The sequence below is a fragment of the Terrapene carolina genome, unplaced genomic scaffold (genome assembly GCF_002925995.2).
Source record: "Terrapene carolina triunguis isolate 2854851 unplaced genomic scaffold, T_m_triunguis-2.0 Scaffold53, whole genome shotgun sequence".
Classification (NCBI taxonomy): Eukaryota; Metazoa; Chordata; order Testudines; family Emydidae; genus Terrapene; species Terrapene triunguis.
In genome coordinates, this window is record NW_020664404.1 from 7,040,446 (window position 1) to 7,064,714 (window position 24,269).

The following is a 24,269-nucleotide window of genomic DNA, read 5'->3' on the forward strand; positions in this document are numbered from 1 at the left end:
GGTTTACATTGCAATAAAGGCTCAGGTCATAGCTGCATCAGCTGACTTGGGCTCACAGAGCTTGAGCTGTGGGGCTATACAATTGCAGTGTAGATGACTGGGCTCGATCTGGAGTCCAGGCTTTGAGGCCCCACAACCGGGAGGACCTCAAAGTCTGGGCTCGGGCTAGTGCCCCAGCCCAAACATCTGCACTGATATTTTTAGTCCTGCAGCCCAAGCCCTGGGAGGTCAAGTCAACTGACCCGGGTTCTGAGTCTGGGTGCCATGGACTTTTTATTGCAGTGTAGACATACCTTAAGATACTTTGGTGATGATCATAATATACAAACCTAGACAGAGAAAGGGAATGCAGAATATAGGCCACCTAGTTCTTTCATTTGTTTTGCAGGGCTAAAAAGAACAAGCACACATTTTTAAATTGACCTCACCTATTCAGATCATCATGTGACCAGAAAAATATGGGCGATGAAAACGAGCAGGGTCCTGGAGGGATTGATTTATGAAACAAGATTACAAGAGTTATGATAATGACCTACCTATTTGGACTAAGGGCCTGATCCAAAGTCCGCTAAATTCAATGGAAAGATGCCCATTGACTCCAGCAGTCTCTGGATCACGCCCTGAGGGAGGGACCGCAAAACTGGTCTACATGCTTTTGAAGGATGTTAACACCAAGCAGGGAAAGGAATTATTTAGGGTGGCAAGTGGCAGTATAAATAGGAGTCATGGGATGAAGTTATAGAAGGGAAAATTTAGATTGACTATCAGGCAGTGAAAACTTATTAAACAGAATGCTGCTGCCACACACTGAAAACAACAGAAGAAAGGAATAAGTAATTAAGAGAGAAGAATTAGAACTGATCCTATAAAATATCCCTAAACAGCATAATTGTCATATTCACCAAACACAGCCCACCAGGAACTGGAGCAACCCAAGAAACCAGAAACTTCAGGGTGTACTGCCCAGTCTTTCATGTCCTTCTCAGACCTAGGTGTGACTCATTTGAGTTTAGTGATTGTTAAAAGTTAGGCCAAGTGTTTTGTGTGCAGAACACAATGGAAGCTCCCAGACAAAAGGCACAGGACAAAAGGCACAAGAAGAGTTGCAACAACAGGGTGCAGTAAGAGGGGGTGTGCTTGTGAGTGCGTGGATTGGAAGGCCAAGAGTTCAACTGGGATTTGAAAGGCTAATGGTTATTGAACTTGGTTTATGAGCTTCAGATGTACATCTATACTGCGATAAAAACCAAGTCTCAGGGCCTAGGACAACTAGGGTGACCAAATGTCTTGATATTAGGGACTTTGTCTTATGTACACAACTAACCCCCTGTCACGTGGAAAAAAAAGTTTCCTGATTTTTCACACTTGCTAAGGTCAACAGTGTAGATGCTTGGGAGCCCAGGCTCTGAGACCCTCCTGCCTCGTGGGGTCCCAGAGCCCAGGCTCCGAAACCCTCCCCCCTTGTGGGGTCCCAGAGCCCAGGCTCCAGCACCAGCCTGAACGTCTGCACTGTAATCTTATAGCCCCGCAGCCCAAGCCCCGTGAGCTTGAGTCAGCTGACCCGGGCCAGCTGCGGCCGTGCCGTGGGTCTTTTCTCACAATGCAGACATAACCTCTGTCCCTCTTGATGAGCTGCCCATAATGATAATTGCAACCTGTTCATGCTAAAGCAACGCGTACCAGGGAAGAGAGGACTTTTTTGCACCATTGTTCAGTTATTAAAAAAAAAAAAAAAAAAGATGTCGTAGCCTATTGCGTCCCGTGAGCACACAGGCTGAGCAGGTGGGAAACACAAGCGGAGCATCAGCTGCTTTGCAGTATTCAAACAAGAATCAAAAGCAAAGGTCTGAGGCGGGGTTGGCGAACCCAAACTCTCCCCCGGGAGTGAGCTACCACCATTGTTGGCCCAAGTGTGAGCAACCTGCCCTCATCTTTAATACACAGGAGTGACCAGCAGAGATGTCAGGGACCTGCAGGTGAGGATCATTTTTGCTTGCAGCAGGTCTCAGGACACAATCAGAACCTTGTGAGGCCGCTTGAATTGAGGCAGAACATTACATGTTAGCACCTGTCGTCTCCAGGGGCTGCATTTCACAGATGGGAATGGCTGTAATCTGGTCCATTCCATGCAAATCAGGGCTCCCTTATTCCCCCTTGACCCTCCGCCCTACTGGTGCAGCTGCATAGGTATAAACCTGTAATGCAAACATGCTGGGGCAGTATAAGGAGTGTTTTGCATTGACGTGGCTGACCTCGGATTAAGTGCTGCTGCAAATCCTTTTTACACTAGCATGGCAACTCTGCACGAGGGGTTTGCGCTGATGCAGTCACACTTGTGGAACCACCACCAGTACAGACAAGCTCTTTTGGGGGATGAGCCTCAGATTTCTGGTAACACTGCCTCCATTTTAAAGTTCACAGGGTTCCCCATCGGGCTTAGTGTCTTAATGGGTGCAAGGAAAATCAGAGGGTTGGGAATGCAAAATATATACAGTTCAAGTGGCTTATTTTGGAATTACCTGGGGGAAACTCCCAGGGAAGGGAATGGAAGATGGGATCACCAGTCTTTAGGGCTGGAAAGACCCAGAGTGACAGTAAAAGAAAAGCAGCCCATTTCACTCAAGGTGTTATTGGGTACGCAGAAGGAATCCTTATTGCAATCCCTGCTCCGAAGAGATGACGCTGGATTTTCTTGCTTTCGGAGGCGGAGGAGGAGGTTTGACTTCACGTCTGCTGGGCAGTGGTGGGGCAACCTGGAAAGATAACACACATAACCAGGGGGTGAGAACCAGGCGACAGACATCTAGATGGTGCTGCATTTCCTGCTATTTATTTCAGGATCAAATCCTCCAATTCCACTCCAAATGGAACTTCTCAGCATCAGATGATGGAACACAAGTCTGGGAATCACTACATTTGGGTTCTGCCTCTGACTCGCTGTCTGAGTTTCAGCAAGCCTGTGTGCCACAGTTTTCCCATCTGTAAAATGGGGACAATACTCCTTTCCTACAGTGCTGGAGCCTTGAAATACCACCTGTCCTGATGGGTGAACTCCATTGAGTAACACCGAGGGCCTGATTTTCCATTGAGCTGCAACTTGTGTGATCATTTACACAGGTGCAGTGAGGGCCAAGTTGGTGTAAAATGCTACCCTGTCAGAATGGTAGCATTTACATCTCTTTGCAATGGTGTAAATGACTGCAGGTGGTGCAAGGAATCAGTGAATCAGGCCACGAGTTCCAGTACAAAAGTCACACCCTTCCTGCACAAGGAATGGGATTTTAAAGAGCGCCCCTTGGTTTTGCACAAATTTGCACTCTTTCTTGGGTTCTTTGGATTTTTCCCTTCAGCTACTTTAACCAATGCACATCAGCTATTAAGGGGCACATTTGGAATAAGCAAGACCTGAAAGAAGGCTGGGTGAGCAAGAGACCATGTGCTCTCCACTTGCTCAGCCTAAACTGCCTGGATTTCAAAACTAGTTAGAGAAAATAAAGGAAGGGTTAGGTGGGGGCTTTATGACTTAAAAAGCAATGTGCAGAAACCCTCTGGTGAAAATACTTTTACAGTCTCTCCTTACGGCCCTCTGCGTCAGTCCCGTCTGGCTCCAGACCAAGGTCAAGGACAACGTAGCAACAGCATGTTAGTAATCCGTTTTCTTATAAGGCTCAGGGAAAGGGAGCTCTTCATTAATCCTCTTGCACAATAACTCCCAGCACATCCACGGCACTCGCATGTTTCCTGCAGTCAGACCACCTCGTGCAGCAATGCTGCCCCATGTCTCAAGCTACGTCAAGTCACACTAGGTCAGGATTTGCAGAGGAGACCTCTAAAGCATCCCAAGCAGGACATGTTTTGGGGGATTGTAGGTCAGAACTGAATCAGTCCCATGGTATGATGCTGGGGTACGTCCCAGCCCTGCGAGAGGTGCCATCATTTGGAATCAATGTAAAACTGAGGCCAGAGCCACTGTGGCCTCCAAGGCTACTTCTACACTACGAGCTAGGGGAGCGATTCCCCTGCTGGTGTACTTATATTCCTAGCTCTCATCAAGCTAGCATGAGTATAAACAGCTGTGTAGCCACGGCAGCATGGGTAGCAGTAGCAGAGACATGGCTGATTCGTGCCAAGTACAACCCCCTGAAACCAGTGGGTACGTATTCAGCACAGCTCAGTTGTGCCTGCACTATCGCTACTGTGGCTGCATCGAGCGAGGGTGAGTATGTGCACATGGGCACAGGAAGCCCACCCCAGCTCATGGAGTAGACAGAGCTGAAAATGTCCCATTTTCATTTTTTTTAAAATAAAGAATGATGATATTAAAAACTCAGTATTACTGGCCAAATTCCAACTCAGGTTATTGCACTATCCCTCTCTAAACTTTCTCTGCAACTTTGGTTAGGGAGTTCTTCCTTTTCTGTTCCAAAGGGATATTCAAGGATAGCTTAGTGGTTTGAGCATTGGCCTGCTAAACCCAGGGTTGTGAGTTCAATCCTTGAGGGGGCCATTTAGGGAACTGGGGTAAAAATCTGTCTGGGGATTGGTCCTGCTTTGAGCAGGGGGTTGGATTAGATGACCTCCTGAGGTCCCTTCCAACCTTATGAGTCAAGGTTGCTATGCATTGTTAAACAGCTGCTGTGTTCCACTCCAGAGGAGGTTGCATTTCAGTGCAGGATGAAAAGATCCTTAGTATTGATATTAGCATGCTACCCTTGTGAAGCACTTTCAGATGCTTTCCAATAAAAGGCACTACATAATATACATTGAAGATAATATGATACCACAATGAGATGATGACTTATGAAGACTAGAAAATTATCTTGGTCAATAATTTTAATATCAGGGGCCTTGGTTTTCAGAAAGTGAAAAGCATCCACACTGGGCAAATCAGGCTCCTTCCCGGTGTCTTACAGTTGGGCACCCAGAAATCATTAGTCACTTCGGAAAATCTTGGCCTAGAAGTTCTCCCTGTTTCTTCTTTTTTTCAGTAGTGGAGAGTACTGTGATATTTACACCCTGACTATAATTATTAAACTCCCAGATCATCGTGTTAGTTTGTGTTTTCAATAACAAGAAAACACAAAACATTGGATACAGCAGATTTTGCCCTTCTTCTTTTCAGCTGAAGAAGGGGACTGGCTAGATTGCCTTCCCATCGAGCGGAAAACTTCTTGCTCTCTTGTGGTTTCAGGAAGCAAACCAGTAAACTGATCAGACAAGTTTCAAGTAGCACCACCTTAAGAGCAACCGGGAAAGTTCCACTGGTGCGGCTTTCTCAAGAGCCAGCTTCCAAAAAAGTGTCAGTTCCAATTTCCCTACCTCCAAAGAGTTCCTGGAGTTGCTATTCTCATAGGGTTTGCTCTTGGGTGGAGGCGGAGGTGGGGTGCTCTGGAAGTTAGCAGTTGCCAATCCATCTGTCTGCAACGAGGGAAAACCTAGAAACAATAAAAAGATACTTAAGTCAAAGAAGACTGAATTGAGGGTGGGATGCGGGAGGGAAATGGCATTGACCACATGTAATTTTGAAGGGAAAATTATTACTATGTTTTGTTTTGTTTTAATCTACTAACAGGTCCCCAACCATTTTAGCAGATGAACCTGAACAGATGGGTCAAAGTAAAATCCCAGTTGTAATTCCCCTAACTTGAAAAGATCCAAAAGATTTCCATATTCGTAACGTGATTCTAAACCCATGTGAACAAGGCATGCCTGGGGGAACACAAAATTGAATCCATTATCACATCTGAAATGTTCAGAAGGGTTTCCTTTCTACTCAGGCTTTACCCTCAGCATTCACTTTGAAGTTTACTCTGACTGATGGGGTAAATAAGTATCCAAACTTCTAAAAAATTTCCTGAGAAATTGTCCTGCTACTAATAACAATTAAAATAATATGGCTTCTCTACTTAAATCAAGTTTTTGGATTCCCTTCACTGATTTTGTAGAGCTCAACATATTAGCTCTTGCAGTTTATTTCTGAAAACGGTGTTCCAGGTCTCTCATGAATACCATCCTAAGTCACAGACCCAAGCTGCTTCTATAATCCAATCTCTCACCATCTAAAATACATAAGGATCTAATTCTCTGTTCATGCCAATTTTACACTAGGGTAACTCCACTGGTTTCAGTGGACTTTCCTGATTTGTATCTGTGTAAGAGAGAGAGGAGAATCAGGCCCCAAATGTGAACCTCTATCCTTTAAAACATGTAGTTGTGTCGGTCTCGGGATATTAGAAAGACAAGGTGGGTGAGGTAATATCTTTTATTGGACCCACTTCTGTTGGTGAGAGAGACAAGCTTTTAAGAGCTCTGTGTGGTTCAAAAGCTCATCTCTCTCACCAACAGAAGTGGGTCCAATAAAAGATATTCCCTCACCCACAGTGTCTTTTTAAAACATGGCAGAGATCACCAAAATAAGAACAGGGGCATCTTCTCTGATGAGACTTTTGCTAAATCTGTATCTTGTGTGTGTGTGTGTGCACACACCCACACCCCAAAGCTTACATCTGAACCAACCAAATCCCATATTTGTCTATGTAAGGGATGCACTCTATAAGTGTCTCACTTTCCTTATCTATTAAGATAAAATCCTTCTTCGACAGGTGAAACATTTTTAATTTGCCAGCTGAGATTTACGCAGCAATTTATGTCTCCTTATAAAACGTTTTGCCACAAGATGGAGCTGGGAGATACAGACACCTGGAGTTTGTAGTTCACTTATTTACAGCACAAAGTGCAAGTTTTGCCCAAGACTCTAGCCCGAGACCTGTTCAAAAAGTGTCCTGGATTCATTCGGCTCTCGCTAACCCCACTGATTTCACTGGGGCCACTCCATATTTATAGTGAAAAAAAGCACCAGGCCCTATAAATCGAACATGCTCTATCATGCTAGAGACAATGGGCCTGATTTGCAGAGATAGTTTCTTGTTTCCCAGGTGCCCACAAATAATTGCACTGGCATTTCACTCAGAAATTTAGCTAGTAATATCCGTTCACACCATTCGTTGAAAAGCCTGGATGAAGCCAGGTCCAGTAGGTTTAAAACAACTATTTGTGGAAGAAGTTTAATTTCAATTTAATGGGCTGCATACAATTAAGAAGGGTTATTTCAGCCCCTTTGGTAACACAGAGAGAAAGTCCATAAGGCGAATGGTAAAAGTCAGGGTCTCTTTCAATACACTTTTTCCTACCAGATTTCCTCCCTGGGTCTGAAGCTGCCATTATAGCTCTAGGACTATCGCTACTAAAACATGGTATACAGGCAGTCCTCGACTTTACGACGAATGGCACTTACGACGCTTCTGAACTGACACCTGGATTAGACTTACGATAATTGGTTTAGACTTTTACGATGCTCGGTCCTGCAATGGAGTGGATGTTCGAGTGCCGATGTTTCAGCAACCAACTGTGTCGTAAGTCTGAGGACTGCCTGTATTCCAAGGGTTCTCAAACTTCATTGCACCGCGACCGGCTTCGGACAACAAAAATTACTACGCGACCCCAGGAGGGGGGACTGAAGCCTGAGCCCACCCTAGCCCTGCTGCCCTGGGTGTGGGGCCAATTTCAAAGCCTGGTGGGGCCCAAACTGAAGCCCAAAGGCTTCTGCCCCAGGCAGGAGGCCTGTAACCTGAGCCCCGCCACCCAGCTCTGAAGCCCTCGGGCTTTGGCTTTGACCCTGTGTGGTGGGACTTGGGCTTTGGGGCTCAGGGTTTGGCTTTGGCCCTGGCCCCAGGAAGTCAAATGCCAGCCCTGGCGACCCCATTAAAATGGGGTTGTGACCCACTTTGGGGTCCCGACCCACAGCTTGAGAACCGCTGGTATATTCTATTACCATAGATACTGCCCAGAAGGAAGTGGAAAGCAAGCTACAGTGCAACAGGACTTACTGTGGGTTCTTGGGGTTTTTGGAGTGATCGGGGGTGGAGTGAGTGGGGTTGACTGCTGGAGTGAGGAAGCCTGAAGCAGTGTCAGTCTGCTGTCTCCTAACTGAAGACTCTTTGGCCTCTGTGCTTTTTCTGATGTGCTCTGAGGGAAAACACAGAGTAAACAAAACCTTTTGAAGTCGGCGAGGTGGCCGCGCACACAGGGAATAACCAGACCTGTCAGGAAGGGATCAGCATGTTCCAGAAGAGCCATGTACAGGACCGAAAGGTGCATTCAGGTGAAACATAAGAATGCAAGCACAGAACTGGCTAAGCAATGTCAAAAAGCAAATGCTGTAACTCCTGTGACACTATGATGCTAGCACTGCTGGTCAAATTTTCAATGGGGACCTTACTAACTGGATAGCATTGCTCACAAAGATTTCATTATATCAGTTAAGGAAGGAGCAGGCTTCTGATATCAGGGAAGGAATTCAGGGTGGAAAATAGTTGCATTTGGCCTACCCATTCTATGGACACTTTTGCAAGGAGCAGCTCCTGAGAGAAGGCAAAGAAAAATGATTCAGGTAATCAGTACCAGGACCAGAAGAGACCATTTGGGTCATTCAGTCCAATCCCTCTCTTATTCCAACTAAGGAAGGATGGGTCTTGCTCATGGAGTCCTAGTGGTTTGGAACTTGGGAGAACTAGATGCAATTCTCAACCATGCCACAAACTTCTGGTGTGGCCTTGGTCAAGTCGCTTGGCCTCTCTGGCTGAGATTTTCAAAGGTGCCTAAAGAAGTTAGACACCCAGATTGGGAGTTGGGTGCTTAATTCCCTTAGGTTTATTTGAAAATCTTAGCCTCTTTGCCTCAGTTGCCCAGTCTGTGAAATGGGGATAATGATACTGGTATTACCTCACAGCAATGCCACGAGGGAACATTCAATAATGGTCGTAAGGCACTCAAATACTACAGAGATGGGAGCTGGAGGAGTATCTAGATGGATAGACTAACATCTTATTTAACTTGCTCTTGGCTTTCTGCGGTGATGGTGCCTTGGACAGCTCCATTTAGAGAGTCTATCCCTGCCCAGTTCCTCTTATGTTAAACATTGCCCCCTCCAATAGCGAAACATAGCTGTCGTTTGAGACAGATATTGAAAATCCAGCCTATACAATATTTTGGTCCATTTCTAGATGACACTTCATTACTGGTCAGGAGAAATTGGCAGGGTTTACATAGATTATAGAACACAACGTGTTCTTTGTGGAGATCTATTGCATTAGCCCCCTTCTTTCACCACTGAACGCTGGTGTGTTTTTCACTGTGTAGAAGAGACAGGACTTAGGCATAATGAATATAAGAGAGAAATATCGAGGCTGCTGCACAGAGGCCAAGCCTGCGGGTCTCTAGCTTTCAGATCAATTTATACAGCCAGTGCTGCCCACTGTCACACCAGAGTCTCCCTAAATCCTGGGCTGGACTAGTCAGTCCCGGAACAGAGTCCTGACTTCCCTACAAATCCATCTCCAAATCAACATCTGTGTATTTTGCAATGTAGTAGGAAAAATACAACCCCAAAGCCCCATGTGTTTCACTGAGCCAATCATATGGGGAATTTACCCTCAGAGGTACAGATTCTACTAAGAATTCTTCTCTGCCTTTCTTAGCAACCGTTAGTACAGTGGGGCATTAATCAACAGCCAAGTCACCTGCCAGACTTTTCTCCCTGATCATCTTCTACATGCTTAAGTGCTCTGCTGAATCAGGGTCTAAAGCGAAGAGTAGCTGAGAGCTCAACCTATGGATTAAGCCCTGGATTCCACTCCCATTGAAATCAACAGTAGCACTTCAATGGCATCGGATCAGGCCCTAATTCAACACATATTCAACCCCAGAGTTGCATGTAGACCAGTTTTGCAGACTCTCCCTCAGGGCGTGAGCCAGCCAGGCTTCTAATTCCTATTGAAATCAATGGGAGTAAGGCACCCAAATACCTTTAAAAACAAGGCTCTAAATGACTTGTCCAAGGTCACAGATCTGTGCCAGAGCTGCCCCTCTGTCAAGCCCTAGTGTCCTAACCACTAGATCGTCCCTTCTCAATTCCTAAATCGCAGGCCAAATCCTCAGCTACTGTACACTGGACTCCAATGGAGCCATGCTGAGGATCTGGCCCTCCAGCTGGATTTTTTTGAGTGGCTAGATAGCAGCTGCCTGTTTGACTACCAAGGGCCCAATCCTGCGCGGCGCTGAGCGCTTGAAGCGGTCCTGGGCGTCTGTGAGAGAAGAGGGTGCTGAGCACTCCCCCAGTGGAACCTTCAGCACCTGGGACTGCAAGTTTCTACTTTAAATCAAAGCCGCACTGTGGCTCCTGAAACAAGTTTTCCAAACAGCAGGCAAGTAATTATTTAGCTGACCAGGGCTTTTGGTATTCGAAGCCCTCCCAGTATTGAGTGAAGATCCCAGTGACAAACAAGGCTGAAGGAGAAAGAAGAACTAGAAACCCCCACTGTGGATTTTATTATTACTACTATTATTGTTACCGTTTTGGAAGTCAGTTCAGCTTCTGGCTCCTTCTCCACAATAACCTGAGACTTGCTAATACTCCAATCCTTCCGCTTGAATTTGTTAATCCGGTTATCGGCGTCTTCCTTGACAGGCAGCTCTTCAGCCTTGGAGGCCGTCGACAGCCTTCTCTCCAAGAGAGGCTCGAGAATGGATCTGCAGTCAGGACAGAGACAAAGCAAGAAGCATTAGCCCTTTAGTGAGAAGGCCATCACTTTTTAGTGTGCATGAGGGTAACTGTGCAAAAGTGAGTTAGGTGCACAAGACTTTCAAAGGGACTTGTGCGCTTAAGTTATTTGGGCACCTTTGAAATTGCACTGTATTGTGCATTGAAGGAAGTGTTGTCCAATGAATAGGTCCCTGGCCTGAGAGTCAGGAAAACCTGTGGGTCTCTTCCTAGCTTTGTCACTGATCTGCTCTGTGACCACGGGCAAGACATCTAGGCCCTGCGGTAACACAGCTGCAAATGCGTACGTGGAACAGTAACATCAGGAAAGGATTGCAATTCCCTTCCGTACCGTTTTCCAGCTGGAAACACGGCAGCTGAGCTAGCACCATCTGACCATCTAGCTCTCTGCAGGCTACAATTTGGAAACCACTGGACTACAGACCTCATACAATGTTTATATCTCCGTCTTCCAGGGTTCAGTGATTCTCTTAGGAGAACAGAAATGTTGTGGTTTCACTGTAATATTACCCACATCATTTGGCAGAATTACAGATAGGGTACCAGATTGGGACTCAGGAGACCCGGGTTCAATTCCCAGCTCTGCCACTAGCCTGCTAGGTGACCGTGGATAAATCTCTCCCCCGCTCTGTGCCTCAGTTTCCCCATCTGTAAAGTGGGGATAATGACATTGACCCCCATTCTAACGCCCTTTGAGATCTACTGATGAAAAGTGCTCTGTAAGACCTAAGTATTATTATTTGCTGGTTAGATGAAACCTCGTTTTAAAAGCAAAAGAAAGTTACAAAGCCGCATCCCTTGAGAAGGCGATATTAAAATAACCTCCAAGAGCAAAAGTGAATCCCACTCCCCATAAATGTCTGACATTTTTGAAAGGGCCAGTCACTAACCCATCAGATCCTGGCCTGGAGGAGGTGCTGTCAGATGAGGTGGAGGACGTAGATACCACAGAGGAAGTCACAGAGGTGACAGACAGCCGTCTCAGCGTGGAAGACATGATGTAGGGCAATACCACAGAGCCTGACCTGCTCTGCTTCCTCTCCGTCAGGGAGGAAGGCTGCAGACAATATTAAATAAAAGCTGTGAGGAGCTGGGAAATGCTGCTCACAAGGGGTGGGTAACTCGGGGCTGTTTCTTTAAGACACTGCACTAAATGAACAAATCATGTTTACCAGAGTTATCACACCATAGAGCTTCTCTACTTTCTTCTTCAGCTCTTTGAAGCAGGTTGTCAGTCTGTCATGCAGGGGCTTCAGCTGCTCAGTCAGTTTCTCACCATGAATCCTAATCCCTTCAGCCAGCAAAGGCATCTAAAAGAAGGAGCAAAATACTATGAACTAATGCTATCAGCAAGAAAGCAAGCAAGCAAATCAATTCTCATGCTCCAGAGTGCAAGCTGAGTGCTGCAGGGGTCGAGAAGGCATTTCTCTCTCTTTCCTTCCAAATCCCCTATGTTCACACTATCGTGTATGTGTGTAGCATGGTTGTATGTAAAGTGTGGGGAGAGCACTCAGTCTCCAAAGCAATACAACTGTAAAGTAGCTTTAACCTGGCTTCATTACATGGAAATATATGGGAGCAAGTTGACATCCTACTGCAATGGAATTTTCATTACAACTTCCTTATCTATTTTCATTGTTATATACTGAGCAGGGCAGGCTGCATGACTTTTCAACAGTCAGAATTGTGAAAAGAAAAAAAAAAAAAAGGTGGGGTAAAGAAGCGAAATAAATAATAAAAAGGAAAAGGGGATGAGCAACTGTTTAGGGTAGTGAGAAAAATCTACCCATCATATTCCAGACTAATAGTCCAAAGCACTACAGTACTGTTCAGAGGAAAAAGAAATTTAGCAGCATTTTCTAGGTACAATACTTGATAATTTTTCATCTAGTTTTACAATTCAGCTCTGACCTACTTCAGTCTATTTTTATATTATATATATGTATTTATATTCTGCGTTCTGTTAACTGGACTGGATGCACAGGTGTTTGTAGGCCTAGCCATGTGGTTCTAATCAAGGCTAAATTTCCACTAGGGTCTAGAGGAAGTTAGCTTGTGCCACAGTGCGACTGCAGTGTTTTGGACCACTAAATAAGAATAGCATAGAACTTTTTCAAATAAGGGACTATTGTACAGGCATTGCAACTGTGTTCTTATAACATTTCTCTTCTTTGTGTTGTTCCAAAATATTGTACCAACATCTCTCACACACACATACAATGTGGCAATTCTCCCTCTCTCTCTCTCCCCCTCCCAATATGGTACCTGTAAGGCAATTAATTGCTTAAGTAGTTCAATTTGATCTTGGTCTTCAGGATGTTCTTGGATATACTTCTCCGTGAAAAAGGCCTGAAAGCAAAGAGGAAAGCAGAAGGCATAAAAACATTTGTTTTCTTTATAGCTGGCTTTTACCCTGAAGAACGCCAGTAGCAAGCGACAAAGATCTGTTTCAGACCAACAAGTTTAAGACACGGAGTCCTGTGGCACCTTATAGACTAACAGACGTATTGGAGCATAAGCTTTCGTGGGTGAATACCCACTTCGTCACCCACTTATGCTCCAATAGGTCTGTTAGTCTATAAGGTGCCACAGGACTCTGTCACTTTTTACAGAGCCAGACTAACACAGCTACCCCTCTGAAGTTTAAGACAGGGTCCTTACCCTTAGTGAAATACTTTCTTTCAATAAGATTCCCAGGTCTCTTAACTAGTGTGATGTTAAAGATGATAGAACTTTCTTCTTCTTCTTTTTTTTTTTTTTAATATAAATTAAGAGCTAAGATTTTTTTCTCTCAAAAACTGTAAAAAAAAAATGCTTTTTTCCCTCCTCAAGTGTTTTCCCATTTTTTCTCCACTGAAATTTGCTAAAGTACAACCACTTGGTTTAATATTTTTGATTTTCAAGATTTCAGTTGGAAAAATAAAAAAGGTAAAACATTAGCACAAAAATGTCATTGATTTCCCCTTTTTTCCCCTCAGCATTTGACCTGCGCTATGTGCAACATTAATATCCAGAGTAACGTCCGTTCACCTGACCTACCACCCAAAAGGCAGAATACTCCAAAACAATCCTCATCTCAGTAACAAAGTCTCTTTAAATTCCAACATACAAGCAACAAAGTACACCCATGCAATCCCTCAAAGTTGTACCCAAACGCACAATTTTAAATTCCAACCTCAAAAAGGTTAATAAGTCACCCTTGTGCCTGGGGTATCCCTATGCTGAGGAATCCAAGTGCACATGTGGAACTGATTCCCCAGCAGAGCAATTATATGGGGTTTTGTTATGGAAGCAACAGTAGCGATTCCACAGTTAAGACTGTATTGAGCCTTCCACTAAGGCCCGTGGTTCAGTAAAACACCTGTAACTCAAGAAAGCACTTAAGTATGTGCTTAGCTTTAACCATATGCTGAAGCCAATGGAATTTAAGTTCATGCTTAAAGATAAGCATGTTCTTATGTCATTTCCTGATCTGGATCCTTAAAACAGGACTAAAATCCCACCAATTCACGTGGTTTGTGTCTGAATGTAGTCTCAAAGTTCCCTACAATCACAGTTCACAGGATAAGTAACGTTTAAGAACATTTTCCAGGTAAAATACTTGTTAGCTTTCCATCCACTTTTAAAATAGCATTCTGTTAACTGGATTTTATGTACAGGTGTTTGTGGGCCAATGGAGTATGGCTCTACAAAGCCTAAACTCCCACTGAGGTCAACAGCTGGGTAGCCTGAGAGAGAACTGCAGGGCTGGGCCCAAAGTACTTTTCTTGGAAGAGTTTAATTATTAGAGGAAGAAAGCACGCCCATGGTACAATGGAGATTTTTGGCTTCCAGCTACAATGACTCAATTAAAGCTCAGGATTCAGGCCGCCCACAAATGCCAAACTCTCTCTCTGCTGATCCTTAGTTGAAGTAGGAAAATATGAACCGGTTGTATTTCCAGATGTGGTTACAAATACCTGGAGTTTCCTTGTTTTAAATGCTTTCCCATTTTCATAATTCTAAACTTTACGTCAACTTTAATTCATAAAATGGGAAAATACTTAGCCAAATTCATCCTTGGTGGAGTGTGCACCCTATGGAATCAGGGGATTCAAACCAGGGTTAAATCTGACATAAGTCCCTTTAATGTTTGTGGCTCATTTTGTTTGATCATGACACCTTTTAAAAATCAAACACGTTTCCAGCACCACACACTGAAGCTATGAAAACCACCATTACATTTCATGCTAGAGATGGCATTATTCAGGACTCTGCAATGTGGTCAGAGACCGGAGTAATAAATGTCTTCAGCTCAGCATAATTAACAAGGGAGATATATGCCATGCCAAAAAAAGGCACAAACTGAGAAGGGACAGATTGTGTTTTCATTCTGATTCGACTGCTCTTTGCTGTCATGCTATCAAGACAAAATGTATATTGACGCTAGACAGTGATTATAAAAAAAATCCCTGTCTTCCTATCATCACTTTACATTATTAAAACTGAGACACAATTTACTTTTATCTATGTCTACTCTACTCTATATTGCTGTAGCGTAGGTGCTTTCTGTATTGATAGAAGGGGTTTTTCCATTGATGTAGTTGATCCACCTTTCCAAAAGGTGGTAGCTAAGTTGATGGAAGAATTCTTCTGTCAACCTAGCTGTCTCTACACCAGGGATTAGGTTGACCTAATTACGGCATGAAGATTTTTCACAGCCTTGAGCACCATAGCTAAGTCATTCTAATTTTTAAGGATAGACCTACACCACACACACTTATCTGGTCTCCATCACCACAGCACCTCACTATTTTTTATGTATTTATCCTCGCAACATCCCTGTGATGTAGGGAAGTATCGTTGTTCCCATTACACAGATGGAGAACTGAGGCACAGAGCAACTATGTGATTTGCCCAAGTTTGTGGCAGAGAAGGGGACTGAACCCATTTCTCTCCATTCCCAGACTAGCACCCTAACCACAGGACCATCCTTCCTCTGCTTTCCTTTGTTCTTTCTATTGTTCTTAGAATCTAAACAGATTAGAACAGTGGTGAGAGAAAGAAGGGAAGTAGTAGTATCCTCATTTTACAGATGGGCAATTTAGGCATTGAGAGATTAAGGGCCAGATTTTTAAAAGCTACTTAGGCGCCCACTTTTGAAAATCCTGTTAAGCACCTAAATGCCTTTAGTGACTTGCCCAAAGGCTGTGTAGTAGCTAGGAATTAAACCCAGAGCCCCAGGTCAGTGCTTTAGCTGCAAGATCATCCTTCCACTCCGAAGTCAACACCTTAGACAAGAGATGAGCCCTACATGGAGCCAGCTGACCTTTTCGTAGTTGGTATATCCCCCCATGACTGCAGGGTCCACAATGCCATTCAGCAGCATGGAGAGCGGGTGCACAGGCAGGGCCCGGTCCCAGGCGTGCTGTTGGACGCTGTTGCTGATCTTCTCATTGGTCAGCTCCATGGTTTCGATGGCATTCTTCAAAGGGCTGATCTCCTCCTGAACGGTAACAAAGAGAAGACTGAGAAATCCCTCGCTGACCCTCTCCGGAAACTCCCACCATCCTGCCTGTGAATTTTCGCACATCCTAGCACAGGGCTGGGCCTCAAACCAAGAGCAGGGGAAGAGCAGAGCAGAAAAGAGGATTCCGAGCGGCTTCCTGATCCAATTCTGCTGCTAGAATGGGAGGTTGGTACAAGTACCACCTCCCTTCCAGTCCTGCAGGAATGGGAGATTGGGCAGCGGCTTTCCCCACCCTGTGGGATCTGCTGCCAGGGTATGTTGGAGAGAGGGGAAGATCAGGATAACCTGTGTGTTCTCAAGTCAGTCTAGAACCACGGGGCTCCCGAAAGAGCAGGAGACCCAACAACTGCTTCTGTCTAAGACTGTCCCCTGCCCCATGTAGCTTTCAACTTGCCAGAGAGGGCCAAATGTGTGATAACGTGCAATGAAGACACGAAGTGCTGGACACATTAAAAAACAGCCCGGAACCTGACACACAGAGGGTTCATTCTTTCTACTTGTACAGGGGCCCCATTCACCATATCTTTAAGAAAGACCGTTTCTCATGCCAATAACCTACAGAAATCTGGGACTGGACCCAAATTCAGCAATGCACTTAAGTGTGTGGTTAACTTGAAGCACTTATTTAAATCCCCATGATTTCAATGGGACTGAAGCACAGAAAACGTGTTTTTGGTGAACTGGGCCCTTCCCTACCACTATGCGCCGTGGGTTTGAAATAGAGGTGCATTGGGCCATAGCACCGTACAATTATCCCGGGACTTATTTTGCGTTTGGTGGGGTTCCCTTTTTCACTGTTCAAATAGCCAGGTGCATTATAAAAGGTAGGGGGGTTGCCTTCCTGTGAAATATGAGGTATTGGCCATTGCTGGAGTCAGCACATCAGACACGATGGGCCAAAGGTCTGATCCAGCCTGGCAAAAGCCCAATGTTGACCAGATATTGACATGTAAAGTCCCTTTACTGGAATCCACCTCTTCCAAGGACTCACCGTTGTAATCTGTTTGGCTTCAAACCACTTGAGGATTCCTGGGAATGTGTAGGCAGTTGTGTAGGTCGTTCTTTCAATCCACATGGTCTGGTCGGGGAATTAAAAAGGCAAAGTCATAAGGAAAACATTGCAATTCAACTCCCACATGTTTTAGGGCTCAAAGCCAGGCTTCCAGCACCTCTAGACCAGACTGTTGCAACTCACTGGGCTGATTTAATGACTTCCATGTGATCATGACAGGTCAACAACAGGGGTAGAACCCAGGCCGTTCAGCAGCAAAGCACAGCTTCCTACCATTAAAGCTAACAGAGTAAGTCCATTAGGTAGTAGCAATAATAGGTTGTTATCCTCTATGTGGACCAGCCCCTAGCGGGGGATACAACACATTGAGGCAGTGCGTTACATTGAGCATAACCACTACATAGCAGCAACGTCTCTTCTCAAAAGCAACAAAAACAGCAAACATGCTACACTCAGGCTCCATAAACTCTACTGAAATTCCCACCTCCATTGCTGGATTAAATTCAAAGTGCTGTGGTCTTTACTGATGCTTTATTATGGGTTTGGGTTTGACTCCCTCATACATAATCACACCCACCACAAACCCCAATCACACATTTGCACTCCACAGGGATGCTGCTGGAGAACCATCTTGGGCTACTGGGTAAGAGAATTCCAAGTGGCAGGACCCCCAGCTCCGTGTTCAGATCATGGTATCAGGTCCAGCTCTTGGTTTCTCCCACATTTAAATAATCAAATCCCATTGCTACAGCTGGGGAGATGAGGAACACGTTCTAGATCTGTTGATTTTCATATCACTGTTTGGTGCTTAGATAGGTACCAAGGTGACAGGGCCCTTTGAAAGGAAGAGAAAGGCAATGCACAAAGAGAAATTTCCCCACTGCTTAAAGAATCGAGGCGTTTTGAACAGAAAGTGAAGGACTCACCGCAAATTCATTCTCCGGATCTTTTTCTCCTTTCCTAAATGGCCGGGAATGTGTGAACTGCTGCACCTCATTGGCTCTGTAGTAGCTATGGAAGGACACAATAAATGGTGGGGTTTCTCCTCCTCCTTTTGTTCTTTTCCAAAAATAGCTATGTTGAAACATGGTTGTGGCCCAGCCATGGTCTACAATTTATTCTCCCCTGTGCACACTGCAAAAAGCCACATTCTACCTATACCTTAGCCCCGGGGAGATGAGGATCAAGCTGTGAGTACCCTCTATTCTGCCCTGCAATGCCATTACTGGTCAGGAGATTAAGTAGCAGCTCTCCCCACCAGGTGGGTCCTGCTGCCAAGGTGGGGGTGGAAGATCAGGATGTCCTGTGCCTACCAGATTTAAAACACAGCTCTTACATGCATAGGTGCCAACTTCTCCTAGCGCCGGTGGGTGCTCATGCCCCCCGCCCCAACTCCACCCATTCCCCGCCCCCATTCCAACCCCTTCTCCAAAGTCCCTGCCCCAACTCCGCCCCTTACTGCCCCTATTGGGCCCCTTCCCCAAATCCCCACCCCTTCCCCGCCTCCTCCCCCCTCCCTCCCACAGCTTGTTATGCCGCGGAACAGCTGATTCATGGTGGCAAGCATGGGAGGAAAAGCGGGGACGCGGCACGCTCAGGGGCGGAGGTGAGCTGGGGAGGAGCTTGGCTGCCGGTGGGTGCAGAGCACCCACCAATTTTTCCCCGTGGGTGCTCCAGCCCCGGAGCACCAACGGAGTCGGCACCTATGCTTACATGTTTGTAAACACAATCTTCTGGCCTAAGTGGGCAGGACAACGCCCCCTCCCCCCCCGTTATATCATAACTATATAGTAATCAAGGAACTTTGGAATTCCCACTCGTCCTGCAGGATGAATGCCACTAGCTACCACTGGGGTTCCTGTAGGAGACCAAGACCCTCCCTTGCTACAATTCTGCCAATAACCAGCTGTGTAATCTTGGGCAAGTCACTTTACCTCCCTGTCTCAGTTTCCCCTTCCATCCTCTCTCTTCATCTTGTTTATTTAGAATACAAACTTTTTAGGGCAGGGACCATCTCTCACTGTACAGCATGTAGAACAATAGGCACCCAATTTCAACTGAAACCACTAGGGGCTATGGTAATACAATAAATAAAATAATAGGGCAGCTAGGACTGGAAGGCTTTGGGGCTGTACACAACCGTGTTTAAACATGGTTAGTTTAGAACCAGCGGCGAGAGAATTCATACAGGGGGATCATGCTGGCTGAGCTCAGGGAAACGCAATGAACTCCATTAAAAACTCAACATTCATCTCCTCCCCAGATACCTATGCTTTGAAATGGAAATATTCTGGCATCATAATCACTGGCCAGTGGCAAATGTGGAGCTTTTAAGTTTTCCACGCTTATGTCTAGGAAAACCACAGCTCAGATGGGCTAAATTGGGGTTGGTGCCCTTGATAACCCCCTCAGCTTTCCTAAGAGAGAACAAGAAAAGGAAAGGAAGTTACTTTAAGATCTGCTCCGGAACAGGCTTGTCTTTATAGTTGGGTGGCAGGTTCATCACAGGCTTCACTATAAAGCACTGCACATCTGAGAGGTTCCTGTTAAGGATGGAAAACGCCAGGATCTCTGAGGGGAGACTAAAAGAAGGAAGGGAAAATCCTTCTCGTTTTCTTCAGTGTCAGATTTCTGAACAAGCCGCGTGTCCCCTGCACTGTTGTCATGACATTTAAAGAATGCACATTGTTCATTAACAAGACCTAGTGTAATAGTGTGTGCGCGCATCACCCTCTAAGAACTGGTACACAAAGAGCCGAAGGGATCTGCTGCTACTACCGCCAGCTAATGGAGTTTCCCTTGAGTGTTAGACACGTGCTTTGGAGATACAGTTTGTCTACAGTTCGGCTGGGAGTGAGCTTCCCAGCCTGGGTAGACAGACTTGTGGCAGTGGCACTCGAGCGATGGTGCTAAAAATAGCAGTGTGGACATTGTGGCTCGGACTGGAGCTCAGGCTCTCAAGCCCAACCCACCCCCTGGGAGCTCCAGCCCAAGCTGCAACAGCCACACTGCTACTTTTAGCATGATAGCTTGAGCTCTCCTAATAAGAGACTGTGTCCACCTGGGCCAGGAGGTGCACTCTGAGCTGCAGTGTAGACTTACTCTAAGAGTACAGGCTTCTAGTCCCAACTCCATAGAGGCATGTGTGTTTTGGAAGAGAGTGGGGTGTTACATACTTACTTCAAGACCTTGTAGTACAGGGATAGGCAACCTATGGGATGTGTGCCAAAGGCGGCACGCGAGCTGATTTTCAGTGGCACTCACACTGCCCAGGTCCTGGCCACCAGTCTGGAGGCTCTGCATTTTAATTTAATTTTAAATGAAGCGTCTTAAACATTTTAAAAACCTTATTTACTTTACATACAACAATAGTTTAGTTATATATTATAGACTTATAGAAAGAGACCTTCTAAAAACATTAAAACATATTACTGGCACACGAAACCTTAAATTAGAGTGAATAAATGAAGACTCGGCACACCACTTTTGAAAGGTTGCCGACCCCTGTAGTACATTGAACAATAAGGAGCCCACTTCAAAGCTCTCAGCCAGAAAACAGACTTTGATAAAGCTACCTAACAAACGTAGGCTGTTTTTTTCTTAAATCACTGAAGAGGTGTTTCTAACCCCAGCTCTTGCACCGGTGAGCTATGATAGAGATTAAATAAATAATAATACCGTGGTCTACAATAGTGGTCTAAAACACACCACTTTATATTAGTGTTACTGCAGTATTTTGGGCCATTGTTCTGTTCTACTGAAGACACCCCAAAAGTAAAACCCTGAATGAAAAGGAAGACACACACAACCTGGCCCAGTCATCTAATATTGCTGTTGATCAGCTGCTTCACTGCTCCCCAGAATTGGCTGCATTTCAACGGTGGTTGATTTAATTCCCTATATATTCCTTATCTCACTGAGGTGTTGCAAGGTTTAATGAATGTCTCCAACACACTTTGAGTTACTTTCGTGAAACAACCATAAAAGGGCAAGATGTTATTTTATTGGAGAGAGAAAGAAAGAGAGAGAGAGAGAGCGGGGGGATACGGCTTCTGTTAAAAATTTTAAAGGGCTTGAAAGAAACAGGATTTCAAATATAATAATAAAAAAAGCTTGACATTGAACTACCCACAGAATCAACCTGTCTGTGGTAACAGTGTACTTGGAGCAATAGTACTGCCTGTCCTTTCAAATGGATTTAATAAGAGCCAGAAATGGACCTATACCAGATCCAAACAATGCAGCTGCTCCTTCTTATAATGGACCAAGCCAAAGCCCTGCACCCAAACATCCCTGAACTTTGGGAAGAGTTCACATCTGCATCCATGTTGTGCAGCTCAGGCCTATCCCTGGCCAAAATGTTAGTGCAAACACAAACAGATGCAAAGGAAACAGCTGAAACAGCAGAAATGAAGGAGGCAATTTTGATACCAAGTCTGGTCTTGAATGAATTTTTTTAAGTGGATAGCTGGCCGGGTTGATGTGTGCAGGGGAAGCTGCCTGAGCTCTGTCTTTGCTGTGGAGAACTTCACAGATTTTTAAGGACAGAAGGAAGCGTCGGTCTGACTTCCTGTCTGACAAAGGCCAGAGAATTTCACTAAGCTATCTCTGCACTGAGCCCAGTAATTTGTGTTTGACTAAAGCACAACTTCCAGAAAGGCATCTGGGTCTTGAAGACACCAAGAGAATCTACCACTTCCCTTGGGCATTTGTTAATCACCCTTACAGTTAGCAAAGAGAAGTCTTGAGCCTGAATCTCCATTCTGTCACACCAGTTTTATGCTGCTGTTGTTCACTGAGTTCCTCCAGCATAAAGAGAGGCGGAGAATCAGAAATCAATCTCCGGGGCTATGAACCTGGCACCTTTCATCAGCACTTATAATGATTACAAAAATTAAAAGTAAAAGTATCAATTTCTGGGAGGAAATAATCAGATTCCTCATGACTGCCAATAAATTGAACTGTCCAGAAGAGATGAGATATGGCACCTCTTTGTACCCCACTTTCACCCCTTGTATGCCAGAAATGGATCAGACCCATGGTCCATCTAGCCCAGTGTCTTGTCTCCAACAGTGGCCAGCGCCACTTGCTAGGAAGGTGCAAGAAACCCCAGAGTGGGTAGCTGGGGGATAATCTGACCCCCACAGAAGTGTCATCCTAACTTCTAACAGACTGGTTTAAACTCTGAAGCATGAGGTTTTATATCCCTATTCATTTTTTAGCATTGTAATTATTCTATTTCCATGTCATCCATATAGAAGTCTGATCCTTCTTTGAATTTTGCTAAGTCCTTGACCTCAAAGACATACTGTGGCAATGAGTTCCGCAGTCTAATTATATGTTGTGCAGAAAAAGTACCAGCATGACAGATTCTGCCACCTCAAGCAGAGGAAGTAGGGCTTGAATATGTCAAACCAAACAATAGCTAAAAGATACACTGTTTAGGGGAAGACTTGATCTCTTCTCCTGGAGGGGTAGTGCTGGTCATCTTCTCAGCGTTTGGAAACTGGGTCAGCAATTTCAGGTTAAAGTCTTCCCGCCGTTCATACTCCTTGCCACGGTAGATAAAGATTTTATTCTGTGGGCAGCAAGAAGAAATGAGAATTAGACGCAACTAGGGGTGCAATCTGGGTGGTTTAAATTTATGCCAAGATGTGTTTTACTTATGAATTCATTGATTAATAGATTAGATGATTACAGTTGTCATCAAATCTGACCTTCTAGTCTGATCACATGCATAATATAGGCCGGAGAACCTCACCCACTAATCCCTCCATCACACATGGTCTAGTGGATAAACTACTCCCCAAAAGCTCAGGTGACCATGGTTCAAGCCAGGGAATTTCAGATTGACACATCTGGAGACTTTCTGATTAACTAGATTTGATAGACATCAGCAGGACAAGCTTCCCCAACAGAGCTTGGCATGCCTCAGCTGGAGGGATCCCTTTAAAGGTAAGAAAGCATGTGCAAGTCCATGATCCATTCCATCTCTAGCCTCTCGCAGACACTGCTGACCATGTGGCCAACTGCATCAGTGGTTCTGCAATGTGGCCATTAAGTCCTGGACTGACACCAACTCATTTCACACAGGCCACCAGTGATGACTTTTGATCAACGAGCTGGATTCAAAGTGGTGACCTAGAAATGAAAGTCTCCCATTGGCAATACCCTATGCCGTCCAGGAATTGGTATTAATAAGCTTGGTTTCCATTTAGGGCAAATAGCTTCAAAGGCATCCCAGTGTGAAATGTAAATGTTTGTGTCAACCAACCCACTTCTCTTTTTAAAATACATTGGCTGGAACATTTCAGAGCACGTTGCACCCTGCGCCTCTGACTCATGGTGGCTGGCTTTACAAACGATAGCCAGTGCGGATCCAGCACTAATGCAACCCTGAACATAGGCGCCAACTCTGTGGGTGCTCCGGGGCTGGAGCACCCATGGGGAAAAATTAGCGGGTGCTCTGCACCCACCGGCAGCCAAGCTCCCTCCGCCCCCTCCTCGCCGCCCCCCTCTCCCCCGAGTGCGCCATGTTCCCGCTCCTCCCTCCCACCGCTTCCCACCACCCCGTCACTTAACAGCTGTTTGGCGGCTCTTTGGACTTTCCGGGAGGGAGTGGGGGGAGCAGGGACATGGTGCGCTCAGGGGAGGAGGTAGAGAAAAGGCAGGGACTAGGGGGAAGGAGGTGGAATGGGGTGGGGCGAGGGCAGTGCAGGGGCAAGAAGAGGCGGGGCCGGGGCGGGGGTCGAGCACCCACTGGGCAAAGGGGAAGTAGGCGCCTCTGACCCTGAACAGGAAGCATCTTTGCATTCCAGTGCATCCGGGAGGGACAGAGTCTCACTAACATTCTGAAGTGAAGTGACCCATATCCTTGAATTAGACTGATTCAGTCTGGAGGCACATGGGGTCAATTATTTATAAGAAAAAGCCCACTCTCACAATGAAGATCACTAGGATAAGCAGTTAAGACACTGTGGAGAGCACCTAAACATATGAAAGATTCTCTCTAAGTCCATATAAGATCACATGAATCACCCAGCAGACTAGGGGCAACAAACTGTCCTGAATTCTCATTTATACTAGAGTAAAGGGGCCTGAGTGTAATTGAGAATTCAGGCCATTTCCAT

The 24,269-nt window shown here is 45.4% G+C and overlaps 1 protein-coding gene across 1 annotated transcript in view; it reads right to left on the reverse strand.

Annotated features, from left to right (window-relative positions):
• Positions 1–1,786: 1,786 nt before the first annotated feature.
• The window catches only part of DOCK5 (dedicator of cytokinesis 5), a 126,433-nt gene continuing 103,950 nt past the window's right edge, over positions 1,787–24,269 (reverse strand). Inside the window, exons 40-51 of the mRNA XM_026657397.2 lie at positions 22,576–22,717; positions 19,590–19,671; positions 18,066–18,150; positions 17,119–17,205; positions 15,927–16,103; positions 12,884–12,967; positions 11,791–11,928; positions 11,509–11,675; positions 10,410–10,587; positions 7,887–8,025; positions 5,320–5,435; positions 1,787–2,753 (exon numbers count right to left, since the gene is read on the reverse strand). Coding sequence (XP_026513182.1) covers positions 2,652–2,753; positions 5,320–5,435; positions 7,887–8,025; positions 10,410–10,587; positions 11,509–11,675; positions 11,791–11,928; positions 12,884–12,967; positions 15,927–16,103; positions 17,119–17,205; positions 18,066–18,150; positions 19,590–19,671; positions 22,576–22,717 — 1,497 coding nt within the window. The 3' untranslated portion in view covers positions 1,787–2,651. The remainder of the gene's footprint in view (positions 2,754–5,319; positions 5,436–7,886; positions 8,026–10,409; positions 10,588–11,508; positions 11,676–11,790; positions 11,929–12,883; positions 12,968–15,926; positions 16,104–17,118; positions 17,206–18,065; positions 18,151–19,589; positions 19,672–22,575; positions 22,718–24,269) is intronic.